The sequence below is a fragment of the Cyprinodon variegatus genome, unplaced genomic scaffold (genome assembly GCF_000732505.1).
Source record: "Cyprinodon variegatus isolate N-32 unplaced genomic scaffold, C_variegatus-1.0 Scaffold288, whole genome shotgun sequence".
In the NCBI taxonomy this organism is placed as follows: domain Eukaryota; kingdom Metazoa; phylum Chordata; class Actinopteri; order Cyprinodontiformes; family Cyprinodontidae; genus Cyprinodon; species Cyprinodon variegatus.
In genome coordinates this window covers 489681-502325 of record NW_015150741.1, presented here as the reverse complement: position 1 = coordinate 502325, position 12645 = coordinate 489681, and the positions used below count along the sequence as shown (strand labels likewise).

The 12645-nt window shown below is 36.3% G+C and overlaps 1 protein-coding gene and 2 non-coding genes across 3 annotated transcripts in view; 2 read left to right on the top strand and 1 right to left on the bottom strand.

The window, feature by feature from the left end:
* ncf1 (neutrophil cytosolic factor 1) overlaps positions 1 to 5170 on the bottom strand; it is a 10074-nt gene extending 4904 nt beyond the window's left edge. The window contains exons 1-6 of the mRNA XM_015383608.1: positions 5049 to 5170; positions 4819 to 4899; positions 4654 to 4729; positions 955 to 1120; positions 812 to 870; positions 382 to 504 (exon numbers count right to left, since the gene is read on the bottom strand). Of these exons, the coding sequence (XP_015239094.1) occupies positions 382 to 504; positions 812 to 870; positions 955 to 1120; positions 4654 to 4729; positions 4819 to 4899; positions 5049 to 5120 (577 nt within the window). The 5' untranslated portion in view covers positions 5121 to 5170. The remainder of the gene's footprint in view (positions 1 to 381; positions 505 to 811; positions 871 to 954; positions 1121 to 4653; positions 4730 to 4818; positions 4900 to 5048) is intronic.
* A 5361-nt stretch (positions 5171 to 10531) lies between these two features.
* On the top strand, positions 10532 to 10604 carry trnav-cac. The gene has a single exon. It is a non-coding gene; the product is annotated as a tRNA-Val (tRNA).
* Positions 10605 to 11079: 475 nt separating this feature from the next.
* trnav-aac lies at positions 11080 to 11152 on the top strand. The gene has a single exon. It is a non-coding gene; the product is annotated as a tRNA-Val (tRNA).
* Positions 11153 to 12645: the final 1493 nt, after the last annotated feature.

The following is a 12645-nucleotide window of genomic DNA, read 5'->3' as shown; positions in this document are numbered from 1 at the left end:
CTCAGGACACTTGGAATACATTGGACGAGCAGTATGGAGGAATATTGACACGTTTTTTGTGGACTTTTATGGACCTTTCTGCCTCGGGCACCATAGACCTCCATTATTGGAATGTCAGCAGACAGCAAGAAGCCTCCCAGATCTCCAGATGCATTTGAGATATCAAAAAAGTACTCCAGAGTGTTGTTCAGCATGGGGGTGAGTAGAAAATGAAGGCTAATCATGTTTTGGGTGTACTATTCCTTTAAGATATTTAAATATAAAATTATAAACAGTTAATTTTATTTCATTTTTTTAAGGTTAGTAGTGTCCAGTCCAAAAGGCCCTGTGACCTCCAACTTTACATGTTACGCTGGTCCAAATATTTGATGCTTTTCTCACCATTCTGATTTTTCTCCACAATTTCTACTAGATCTCCAGTGTGAAGATTGATCTCATGTTTGGATGTCTTTTCAAAGTCAGCAATCACTCTGTAGGTATCCAGGATGATAGGGCCAGAAATCTCTGCAAGGTGAAAAACAGCAATTCCCCTTAAAATTTAGCAAACTATTGGAAAAAAAAGGCTGATTCAAGAGACCAAAACCCATCTAGTTCCATGGTGGTTTTTCATCATTTTTCAAAATTGCTTAAATCATCAAACTATGTAACCACTAAAATATGGGTAGGAAATCAGTCATGTGGTTACATGCAAAATACGTAGATTTAGCCTTTCAAAACAGCTTAGATAAATTATTTATTGTTACACAAGTTAAAATAAAAATAATTAAAGTTTTCAGAGATTTCCTGTTAAAACAGTTACACCAACACCTACCTGAAGCATTGCCTCTCGCGAGATCCCTAGACTCCACAAAAGTCTCATTTCTTTTCAGTCTGTTGGAGTAATTGTCAGCTGTCATGTTTTTCCAAGATAAAATATATAATAGCATAATCAATGTCGCTGTGTGATATACTGACGTGTTTGGTGCAGGTGGGTTTTCATCCTCGGGCCGGACCCTGAAGAAGTTGGAAAGATGTTTGCAGCGCGAGATGTGAGGCGACAAGCTTAGGAGTGTCTGGCAATACTCGGCCAGAGTGGTCTTCCTGTCTTCTCTTGATTTCTGGCTGTCCACCCACCGTGGAGCTGAAGAGATAACCCAAGAGAACACTTCCAGAGTGAGTTGCAAAGATGGAAAGGTCTCCAGTAGTTGAACAAAATAACGACTGAATGACTGAAATGGAGTTACACTTAAATCATAAAAGTCACCTGGAAGACTTTAAGTGATAAAGCCTCAGGTTTATCCATCACACAGTTCTGTATTAGGACCTGAAATTTAGCTTTTTTTTAAGCTTTGAAATGTAGTATGTGCAGATAAATTGAGATTCCATGTTATTACTTGAAGAAATGGAGCAGGGTTCCCTACAGGGACACTGTAAGACACATTTGCCAGCAGTAAAGGGGACAAATAACACCTAAAAGTATTTTTTTTTTTATCACCAGAACCTTGGTAAAACCCATTCATGTAATCAACATTCAAGGCTAAATAAAACATCACATTTAGATATGAGTTGACAGTAACAGACCATTTCAAACATTGTATCACAGCCTGCTGCTTTTTCTTTGGAACATTCAGAGGTTTACAGTGAGCTGCATTTTGCATCAGCACTGAGCTTTTGTTTCTGCTTCTTCTTTTTCATTCTGCAAATGTTTAGTAACATTACACAAGCGGTATGTGTAATGTGTGTAACTTTGTAGTTCTGTTTTTAATCAGAAAGCTCAGGAATACATAAAGTTTAAACAGGAACATGAAGAAAAAACAAAATGAGAAGCTGCACACTCTCAGCTCATGAAAAAACTGAAACTAAAACCCCCAAAACACTGGAAATGCCCACAGGTGCTACAGCATTTCAAAATAAGTAAGCATCGTCCAGTTATGTTCAGCAGACAATTTCCCCTCCATCTTATTTTTTATTTTTTTGGCCGCAGCAAAGAGAAAAGTAAATGAGGGGGAGAGCAACCTCTTAACTGCAACAACATATGATCTGTTTTCTATCAAATCCAGAATCATCCCAACATTAAATTGTTACCCAAGCTCCCAATCTGGATTCCCTCTAGCTCATCTAGTGGTGCTACTGCTGCTGTTGGTGCAATGATTCACGTTCACTTCCTGTTTTGACTGCTGACTTACCTTCTGTGGTCCTGTTTAGGCTCTCTCTGTGATCTAAATTTGAACAACTTTTAAAAAAATGAAAGCTTTCTCTCTGGTTTAATGCAGATCTGTGCACTTTGAAGCAAAATAGTAGGAAACACAAGAGAAAATACTGCTGTATAAAATGACCACTCATAGAGCAAGGGGAGCATAGCCATAGATCTGTTGACATCTGTCTGGCTGTGTATTTCCTGGACGGGGCCACCTGTGGAGCTATTTATCGGTTATCTTTTGTATATGTCCTTTTTTTTGTACGTCTGCTTCTGTCTCCTAAACCGAATGCAATTGAATTAAATCATGCATAATTTCTTTAAATTAGGATTCAGCTGAGAAAATAGTTAGTGTTTTCCAAAGATTAATGAAACACAGGATGAAGTATCCAAAAATGTACCGTAAAACTGCAACTGCCAGTAGTTGTACAGCATCATAATTATTATGATTTCTTGTGCAGTTCTTCAAACAGTGCACAGTTCTTATGCATGCAACATTTATTTTTCAATTTGCTTTCTAACCTGCTGAAACAGGCAGAAATTGTTGGCTTTTCTCATCACCGATCTAAATGTGATTTTTTTTTTCCTTCCGATCCAATGCCAACCCCTAAACATACACTTAAATAATTTCTAAAACATTGAAAGTGTGATTCGTTGAAGAAACATTTTGACTAATAAAACAGCTTTTATATAGTCATATAAGAATTTCCTGTAATTTCAGATATATGATTTTTGGAGAAACACATAATTTTCTCTTTTACCATTGGGCTTTTTTTTTCTTTTCTTTTTTTTTTTTGATCAAAAACTAGTGTAGATTAGATTTGAATCATAGTAGAGCAGGTTATGTGAGTAAATAAATCCTATATACACTAGCTAATCCCAGCAAAAGAAAGTTTAGTTTTTTTATTTGATGGACACCTGGAAACAATTATTTTACATCATAATATTCCTGGTGTCAATGGCCTCTCCCCCAGTAAGCAGGAAAATGTTAAGAATGACATTTTTTAAACTATCTTACAGCAGGGCATTAATTCCTCTCTAAAACAAATGTACAAAATGTGAAATCTAGTAGAAAAGGGTTTTCTCCTTTTTAAAAGAGGTTCTGTTTTGTTGCCCAACTTTGTGAATACCTGCTTTGAAAAACAAAACTGTTGATTGAGCATCTGCTAATTTCTGGGAGCTAGATAACTGCAAACTACCATAAGAAGCATTTGGAAGGATATGCAAAAGTTATGACACACATATAAAGGTGATTGGGCATGCATATAAAGAAATTTTAAATAAAGTTCTGAATAATATTTGTCTCATTAGTCTGGCACTTAACTAATCCAAATTATTTCTGAATTATATCGTTCTATATAGCATAGCTAAATATCTAATCTCATTTGCAATGTAGAAACAAAATCTGCTCAGGTCATTTGTTTTACCATCATCTACAATGGTGTGAGAAAAGGTTGGGTTGGTAGTTGCCAAGATAATGCTTGTATATATATAAATATATAATTGTGAGGACATTACCCTGCAGAGAGCACTAAGCCATGTTCTTCATTTCATTACTGTATTGCTTTGGTAGAAAAAATAAATTTAGGGTTATGCATTTAGGCTTTTATTCTGAAAATAAAAAAGTTTTGATTGTAGCTAATTACAAGCTGTTAGGTCTCAGCAATAGGTGTGGCCATTGCTTACTTCCACACCAGTCATCTCAGATAAAGAGCAAATCATTGATGATTTAACTGTAAGAAAAACAGTAATTATGTGTAAATATAACTTGCCATTTTCTGAGAAGATGACATTTGTGTCAAATCAGTATGAGTCGTTTCAGACCGAGATTCAACTGTAGGAGGATACTTAAAAGGCGAATGAAAAAGGAAAGTAAACTTGCATTTTAGATGTAAAAGCTTTAATTATCCTTTTTCAATTACCTTCTGCTACTTATAATCCATTACTTTTGTTTGTTCTGAATCTTTTTTTCATTAAATAAGGTGATTTTGCTCTGTTGTTATAAATAGGAATCTGCAGACGGTGAAACTAGTATATTTCACGCCTGTTTTGAAAAGAACTTCACACCTACTGGTGCCACAAGCAAAATCAAACTAACACCAAAACTCGCTAATTATGATCAAGTATTTACTTTATTCCTAAACAGCTTGAACGCTAATAAGTTGAAGTTTTAATCTTAGAACTGAAGCTACATTCCACAATATTTGTCCTCATCAGTGCTTAAAAAATACTTTGGCTGCTGCTCATTACAGTTGATTTCAGTTGTTCTTTCAAGAAAAAAGAGAAGTGAATTCAGCCCCATGTCTTTGTTAATCGCAGGTGCTTCCTGGAAGATGATTGCAGCATATGGATGGGGTTTTTACACGGAAACTGTGAACTTATTTTGACACCCTCTAACATTCAATGCCCCATGAGAAAGAGGTGAGGGCAGAGACAGAGTGAAATCTATAATCTGAGCATGCAAATTTTTTTTTTACCTGGTAGTGATGGGATTACTCTGTCCCTCCTGTCTATTTGTCCGGCCTCAATGGGAAACATCTCCTTCAAAGACTTCTGCAGGAAAAACACAAGGGAACAAAATTTAAACCTGTCAAATCTTTACATTTGGTAGAGCTTTAACAGCAAACTGCAGAGGAACTAACATGAAAAGTGTGGATTTCAGGATACGTCCGGTAGATCAGTTTCTCCGACTCGTCGCTCCATTTCACCATCAGCCTGTAAACCTAAACAACATTTAACGGTGGATATTTTCAAAGATCAGACACATCAACAAATATTTCCTTTGAGTTCTGTAATTGATTGAAAGTGTAAATGCAAGGTTTAAAGATCAATTTATTTATTTTTTTCACATTTAAAGGATTTGTGGACTCACGTAATGTTGACTTGGGAAGAAGCGTTTCTCGAAGCCGAGCAGCTCCACATGCCTGACGTAGACCTCCTCCATGATGAATGGCAGAAATCTGTAGGACGACAGATGTGAAGAGCTGCAGGGACTTTGTATAAATAGTCTGTGTCGTCAACACGCCACAAGAGATCATTTCCTCTTTTTTAGTGTTTGGATATGGCATAACTTTATCTCTGAGACAAAAAGGGGAAGGAGACACACACTGGGGCTTCCACCTGTTAACTGTAACAAAAATGGAATACTATTTCAAATGAGGGAAATGACAAACATTTTTTGGTAAAAGAAAAATTTACTGTTTTAGAAATTTCTTGAATATTAACAATGAAAATGAAATCACTGATCATCACTCTGTCTATAGCCAGTGATCCTTGTGGGGTCATGGTTGGTTATTTCAATGGCGAAAGACTAGGAACACTCCTAGGAACACTCTGAAGAGGTGTCAGTAAACCACAGGGCAGTATAAAGGCACACGACCATGACACAAGACACACAGTTATATCGAAGGGCAATATGGGTGGTGGTGTTCAGCAGGTGTGCATAATGGGCTAGGACCGCCCCTAGAAGATATGATAGGATTACCTTTGGTTGAGGTTGGTGTTTATTGTAAAACAAAGGACAATCCTTGTTGCATCAAGGCCAGGACCATGTAACAGGCTTAGGTGATTGTAAACAGAAGAGAAATAAACTACCTCTTAATGGGGAACTAGGTGAGTATAGTTAGTTAACCAAATCATAATCCAATGAAAGATCAAATCTTATTCACCTTAACTTACCTTTAACTTACCTGGCATGAAGTGTGAGCTGCATACGAGGGCATGTTTGATGATCGTTTATGTCCAGTCCACTTTTTTTTTATTTCTTTGAACCACAGCTGATGAATCCTTTTTTTGGCAGCAACAGGATGTAAGTGATAAATCTTAAAATGTTTTTACTCTGGCCACCAACCACACAGTCATTTTAAGCTCCTCATATAGCCATCCATGTGCTGTTTATTGGCCACCTCGGGTTGGTTTGTTTTGCGTCAAACTAACTGTCTGACGTAACTGAGACTTAGGCCAAAAAAGGGACTAAGAGACAAAAATTCACAGTTTTGCTCTATGAGAGGAAGCTGGAGTACCCAAAGAAAACCAATACATTCACTGATAGGCTTTTTGTATTTGTAACTTTTGAATGATAATAAAAATTAACTTTTACATTACAATGTGAGACGTTTTCAGAATTTGGAGATCCACGATTTCTGGTGGTACAGTAGATTTGAATGCTTCATTCTACTGTCCAGGTTTTGGAGGATTCTTTGACATTTTTAGTGTAGTCCCTTCATATATCCTCCATTGATATTTATTCCAACAAAAGATGCCCAAAACAAGAGACTACCCAATTTGAAAACCAATTGAAACCTTTTCAATATGCTGACAAAATTTTTGAGTGTTTTAAAATGAGAAACATTTCTTTTCTGAACTTTAAACTATAGTCACTCAAATTAACTGAAACAAAAATATCAGTCGGTGTGCATCAAATTTTATAAGGATTTAAATTTTTGACATGCAAGCAAAATTTGACGCTGCAAGGAAAAATACATTTTCCACATTTTTCTTTGAGTAGATGCAGAGATAATCAAAATAAGGTCGATGCAGATTATTGTTGGATTTCTCTCATTCAGGATAGATTTTTCCTCTGCTCCAAACAACTATTTATTTAGGTTGGATGCTGTTCATCTTTTAAACTAAGCAGTCACAGTCATATCACCATCTAAACAGATGGTTATTAACACCTAGGGTAATACTGATCAAGACCACCTCAGTTGATGTTAAGAACATCTTGACCTCTTTATAGAAAAGCAGAGAACTAATTAAACATTTTTTTGTATTGGATTGGTAGACTAATAGGTTGCACATTTCATGTGAAAGCTGCCTCTCATATTAAACAAATTTAAACATGGTCAAAGACATTCACAGAGGTCATAAAACTAAATATTTCATTGTAGAATATTAAATGTTGTAGGAATGTTGTGCCTCAATAGATTTTGTTTTCTCTTTGTAACTAGGAGCAATTATTTAAAGAAACACTGCATGTAGGGGGTTCCCCAGGAAATCTGTCATTTGTCAAAAATATTTTTTATACATTTCTATTAGAGCAATCTCCTGGTGTGTGTCACTCTTTTGGGCTTAGAGCCACATTTGGGGATTAAAAAAAACATAAAAATGAGGAAGAGAAAACTTAGAGAAAAGAAAAATGAACAAAGCCATGTTGAGTCTCCTTCTGCACCAATATATGTAAATATGATAAAAACAGAGTTTATTATTATTATTATTTAAAGTGGTTAAAATAATGTCATTGTCTGTCCTCATATCTCACTGTTTTGCACCAAAGACAGCTGGATTAGTTAAACAATCAAGAGGTCTAACAAGTGACTGACATTTTGGCTTCGTTGATTCAGAAACATCACTGTAATTGCATCACTCGCAACGAAGGTTTGTATTTTAGGAAGACGAATTCCTTCCATGGTCAGTGACACATCCATAGTCATAACGCCATCAGGAGCAACATCTGATGTTTATCAGAAGAAATATGATTCAGAATATAACAGGAAAGCCAAACATTGATGATGTTATCAAAGAGTGACTGTAAATGGGGGGAAAAAATATTTTTTTAGTTTTCTTAGTATGTCTGACACTATTTCGGCCTTATAAACTTTCCTTAAAGTGTAGTTAGAAGGAATATATTGTGCAAAGTCCTTTCTAGACGGATGAAAAGCTATGCAACACTGATATAATAATTTTTTTCCTTTTGATCACATGCCAACCCCTCAACATTCACTTAAATCATGTCTAATACATTGGAAGTATGATTCATTGAAGAAACATTTTGACTAATACTACAGCTTTTATATAGTCATGTAAGCATTTCCTGTCATTTAAGATACATGATATATGCAGAAACATTCTCATTTTCTCTATTAGCATTGGGCTTTGTTTATCAAAAACTAGTGTAGATTAGATTTGAAACATAGTAGGACAGGTTATGTGAGAAAGGAAATACTATATACAATTGCTAATCCCAGCAAAAGAAAGTTTAGCTTTTTTATTTGATGGACACCTGGAAACAATTATTTTACATCATAATAGTCCTAGTGTTAATGGCCTCTCCCACAGTTAGCAAGAAATAGTGAAGAAGACAAAACTTTAATCTCACAGCTGAGCATTAATTCCTCACTATAAGAAATACACAAAATGTGTAATTTAGTAGAAAAGGGTTTTGACCTTTTTAAAATATGTTCTGTTTTGTTGCCTAACTTTGTGAATACCTGCTTTGGAAAACAAAACTTAGACTGTTGATTTAGCATTTCTGGGACCTGATAACTGCAAACTACCATAAGAAGCATGTAGAAGGATATGCAAAAGTTTTGACACAAGTATAAAAGCGATTGGGCATGCATATTAAGAAATTTGAAATAAAGTTCTGAATAAAAGAAAGTATATGTCTCATTAATCTAGCACTTAATCCATATTATCTCTGAATTATATCTCTCTATATAGCATAGCTAAATATCTAATTTCATTTGTAATGTAGAAACAAAATCTGCCCAGGTTATACACATATACACATATGTCCTGCAGAGAGCACTAAGGCAGATCGTTTATTTCATTACTGTATTACTTTGGTAGAAAAACTAAAATTAGGTTCATGCATTTAGGCTTTTATTTGGAAAATTTAAAAAAAGTGTAGTTAGAAGGAATATATTGTGTGACCATTTTAGAAAGTCCTTTTTAGATAGATAAAAAGCTGTGCCACACTGATGCAAAGTTCAATTGTTCACCCTAGGTGTAATTATTTACCGTAACCTTTAATGCTACCTCTTTTCTTTTGTAATTTATACATGTTCACATTAGTGGTCCAAATTTCAGCATAGTTTGGTCATTGGATCAAAAGTTTGATAAGTATCAGTATAAGGATAATTTTAAGCTATCAAAGAGCAGTCTAGAGAGGATAATTTCTTTAGACTGAGAATGAGAATGAGAATATACTACTGCCCCCTACTGACTATAACTACTAACCAATGGATGAACTGTAATTGAGCCTTTAATTTAATATGGTAAAAGAAACTGAAAAAAAAAAACTTTATCAATTCAAAGTGGAAAATGAATGTGCAAACTCACCAGTTTTTTTGTTTTGCAATAAGATGTTGTAGATGTTGACCTGTCCAGGGTGTACCCCGCCCCTCGTCCGTAGATAGCTGGAGATAGGCACCAGCACCTCTCATGACCCCGCTTGGGATAAGCGTGACGGAAAATAGATGGATGAGGTAGATGTTCAGAGCTGTAGGCAAGAAGGATAGTCTGAAGCGGTGTGTGGTTCACAGGATGTGGACAAGCATTTGAATTAAGACGGTTGGTGTTCAACAATCGTCTGAAGAGGAAGCTCACAGTTGATCATAATGTTCTTCATTTCATCAAGAATCATATTTTGTGAGGTCACTCTCAGAGGTTTTACAGGAGTTCCAAAGCAGAGTCAGCTTTTTTGTTTTTTTGTTATCATCGTGTAAGCTTCTTTAAGTGATTTGCTCTAATGCTGTAGTTGGAAGTTGTACTGGAAGTTGGAGGTCTGCAGAATAAAAGGTAGTAGTGAGAGTACTGTCCCCTGTGGTGCTCCTTTGCTGCTGACTAGATGATAAGGCATTGTTATGGGTCTGCTTGTCAGGTAATCTTTGTTGATGCCTCCACCTGAGTCTTCTGGAGTTTCTGACAAAGCAAGTGAAGTCAAACTTAATGCAATGAAATTTTTTTCTAAAAGATTATGATCATCGCAGTACTGTCTGCCTGTCTGAATAACAGTGGGTTTGTTGAAGCAAATGCAGTTGTATATAGGGGGAATTAAAGCACCAAGATGTTTAGCTGTTTAAACACCATGTAAAGAGAATTCCCTAATTTTCTTTGGAACACTTTAGAAATAGAATGAATTGTTCCACATGTGTAAAATGTCTATCAACCATTTATGATTACACTGTATACTTTTGACACACCCAAATTTTGTGGGTGTGTCAAAAGTGCGGCCTCATGTCCTCATTCGACTGCATGAGCGCTCTTACTCCAGCAGTATAAATGAACAGCGAAGCCACATCTGGATTGTTGCCAACTCAGCAAAATTGTCTTTACATTAAGTACCTTTTCGGGCCCATCTAGTAATTTTTAAAAACAAAAAAGCTACTTGTCACAAAACTTTAAATTCAGGAAGACGTAGAGTTGTGCATAGAGCCGTATTGCATCGATTGCGTTCAGAACTACTACAAAAAATATATTGGAAATTTGTGCAGTTATATACGTTGGTTTCATGCTGGTGAAAATGAATGGGAAACTGTTTTGGACGGTATCGGCAAAGAAATACCAACGGTCACGCCGCGCATAGTCGCGATATCAGTATTAGTTACAGATATATGACGAGAGTAGATACAGGTTTCCGTAGTGTAGTGGTTATCACGTTCGCCTCACACGCGAAAGGTCCCCGGTTCGAAACCGGGCGGAAACATGTTTTTCTTTTTTTTTTTTTTTTTAATAGTGTTTTTATTTTTTGTGTTGATCTATTTGAAAGCCAGTTTTATCATCTTTGTACTAAGTTACCTCCTATTTTCTAAGACTCCGTCATTGTGCCTCAGTCCTATCGTTTGCTGTGACTCATTCCTTGTTTTTATGAAGATTTATTAATATATTGTTTTTTATTACTGTGCGAGGAGAGTTCAATAAGTAATGCCCCTGACCCACTTCCAGTTGTTTGAACTAGCTGAAATTGTACATGCATTTATTTATATCTCTATATTGCTGGGATATTGTGTCTTATTGTGTTTTCTGGTTTAGAGGTGTTTGAAATGAGTCAAGTCTTAAACGGAGCCAGTAGCAGTGTGGTACCGGTGTTTGTATTTGAAAGGGCGCACAGCACGGGAGACTTTTGACGGTACACGATGATTGACCTACTAATTGCGTGTCACAGCAGTGTATATCTAACAGTTTCCGTAGTGTAGTGGTTATCACGTTCGCCTAACACGCGAAAGGTCCCCGGTTCGAAACCGGGCGGAAACAATTATTTTCTACTATTTTTTCTTCTCCCACAAATATTTCTTATGACGACAGGTTCGGCCTGGCATAACCCTTTTTTTGCCAGGGTACTAATTGATAGTACTGTTATGTTACAGTTTGGGTGCCGGTAAGGTATGCTGTGAGGGTTGTCCACTAGATGACACCAAAGTCTCATATTTTACATCTTCATCTGGAATTCTTTTAGACCAGAGGTGGGCAATACATTTTTACAAGGGGCCACATGAGAATGTTGTCCGAGGTCTGCCAAAGGTCTCCCTCTGAAAACTCTGGGATGTCATGTCCTTTCTTCACACAGAAATCCTCAATCTGCTCTCTCAGGTCCCAGACACTTTTTCAGCATTTTGCACAGGCTGAGCCACCTGACATTGCAAAGATATTATATCTTGCTTATATCACCATGTTTAATCTAATTTTCATCCAAATGTGCAATAAATTGTCTGTGATTTAATGCCCTCACTCTGATTAAGTTGATTAATTTAGTTACAACACCAACATCGCTCATTTCTAACACTAATTTACACAAAACTTCCTGATGTATAATACAATGCAAAAATGTCAATTTATGCTCAGGGCTATGTTCTGTCACTTTATCCTGCATTCTCTTTAAAAGTCAAACATTTTCCGCTAGATTTGGATAACCATCTGTTGCCAGCTTGTCCCATTTCAGTTCTAACTTGTCCAAATATGCATTTACCTCTGTGAACAAATCATTACCAGTCATTGTCCCTTTCATTGACTGCATAGCTGCTAACTCCTCTGCAGAGGTGTCAAGTACAAAAACTTTGTTATTGTACTTAAGTACACTTTTTAGGTATCTATACTTTACTCCATTACTTGTTTTTCTTCCCATATCTGACTTCTACTCATTACATTTTCACACAAGTATCTGTATTTTATGTTATTATTATAATTTTTTTTATTTTTTTACTATTTTTTCAAGGCTGCTCTTTTAAATAAGATGAAATTGTCCAAAGCTGGTTCAAACGAAATTTCTTTTTGTTTTACACTTCTGTAAACAAAATGACATAAAATCTGTCTAAATCTAGGTCTAACATAAGACCCAGTTTGACACGCTAATTTACTTGATACCATTAAACACAACGTACGGACCACAACACACCGCACCAGTCACGTCTAATCTAACAAGCCAAAACAGCTTTGTTAACATTCGATAAACATGGCGCAAGACTGGTGAGAGGGATTTGGAGGGACAAAAGAGCGAAACAATAAAGCCCACTTACTATGCTTTACTGCTCTCCATTGTTTACTTTCCTGATATCTGTCGCAGCGGTGACATCATCAACACTAATCCAGCTTGATGGTGTCACCAGACACAGCTATGGGGGACAAAATGTTGCAAAAATGTTAACCCTTTGACCCTTGTAAAAAGTTGTACATGCACAGTAGCTCCTCTGCAATACAAATGTACAGTAGAGCTCAGGGTACAGCTAACCTGCAATCTGAGTTGACAGGAA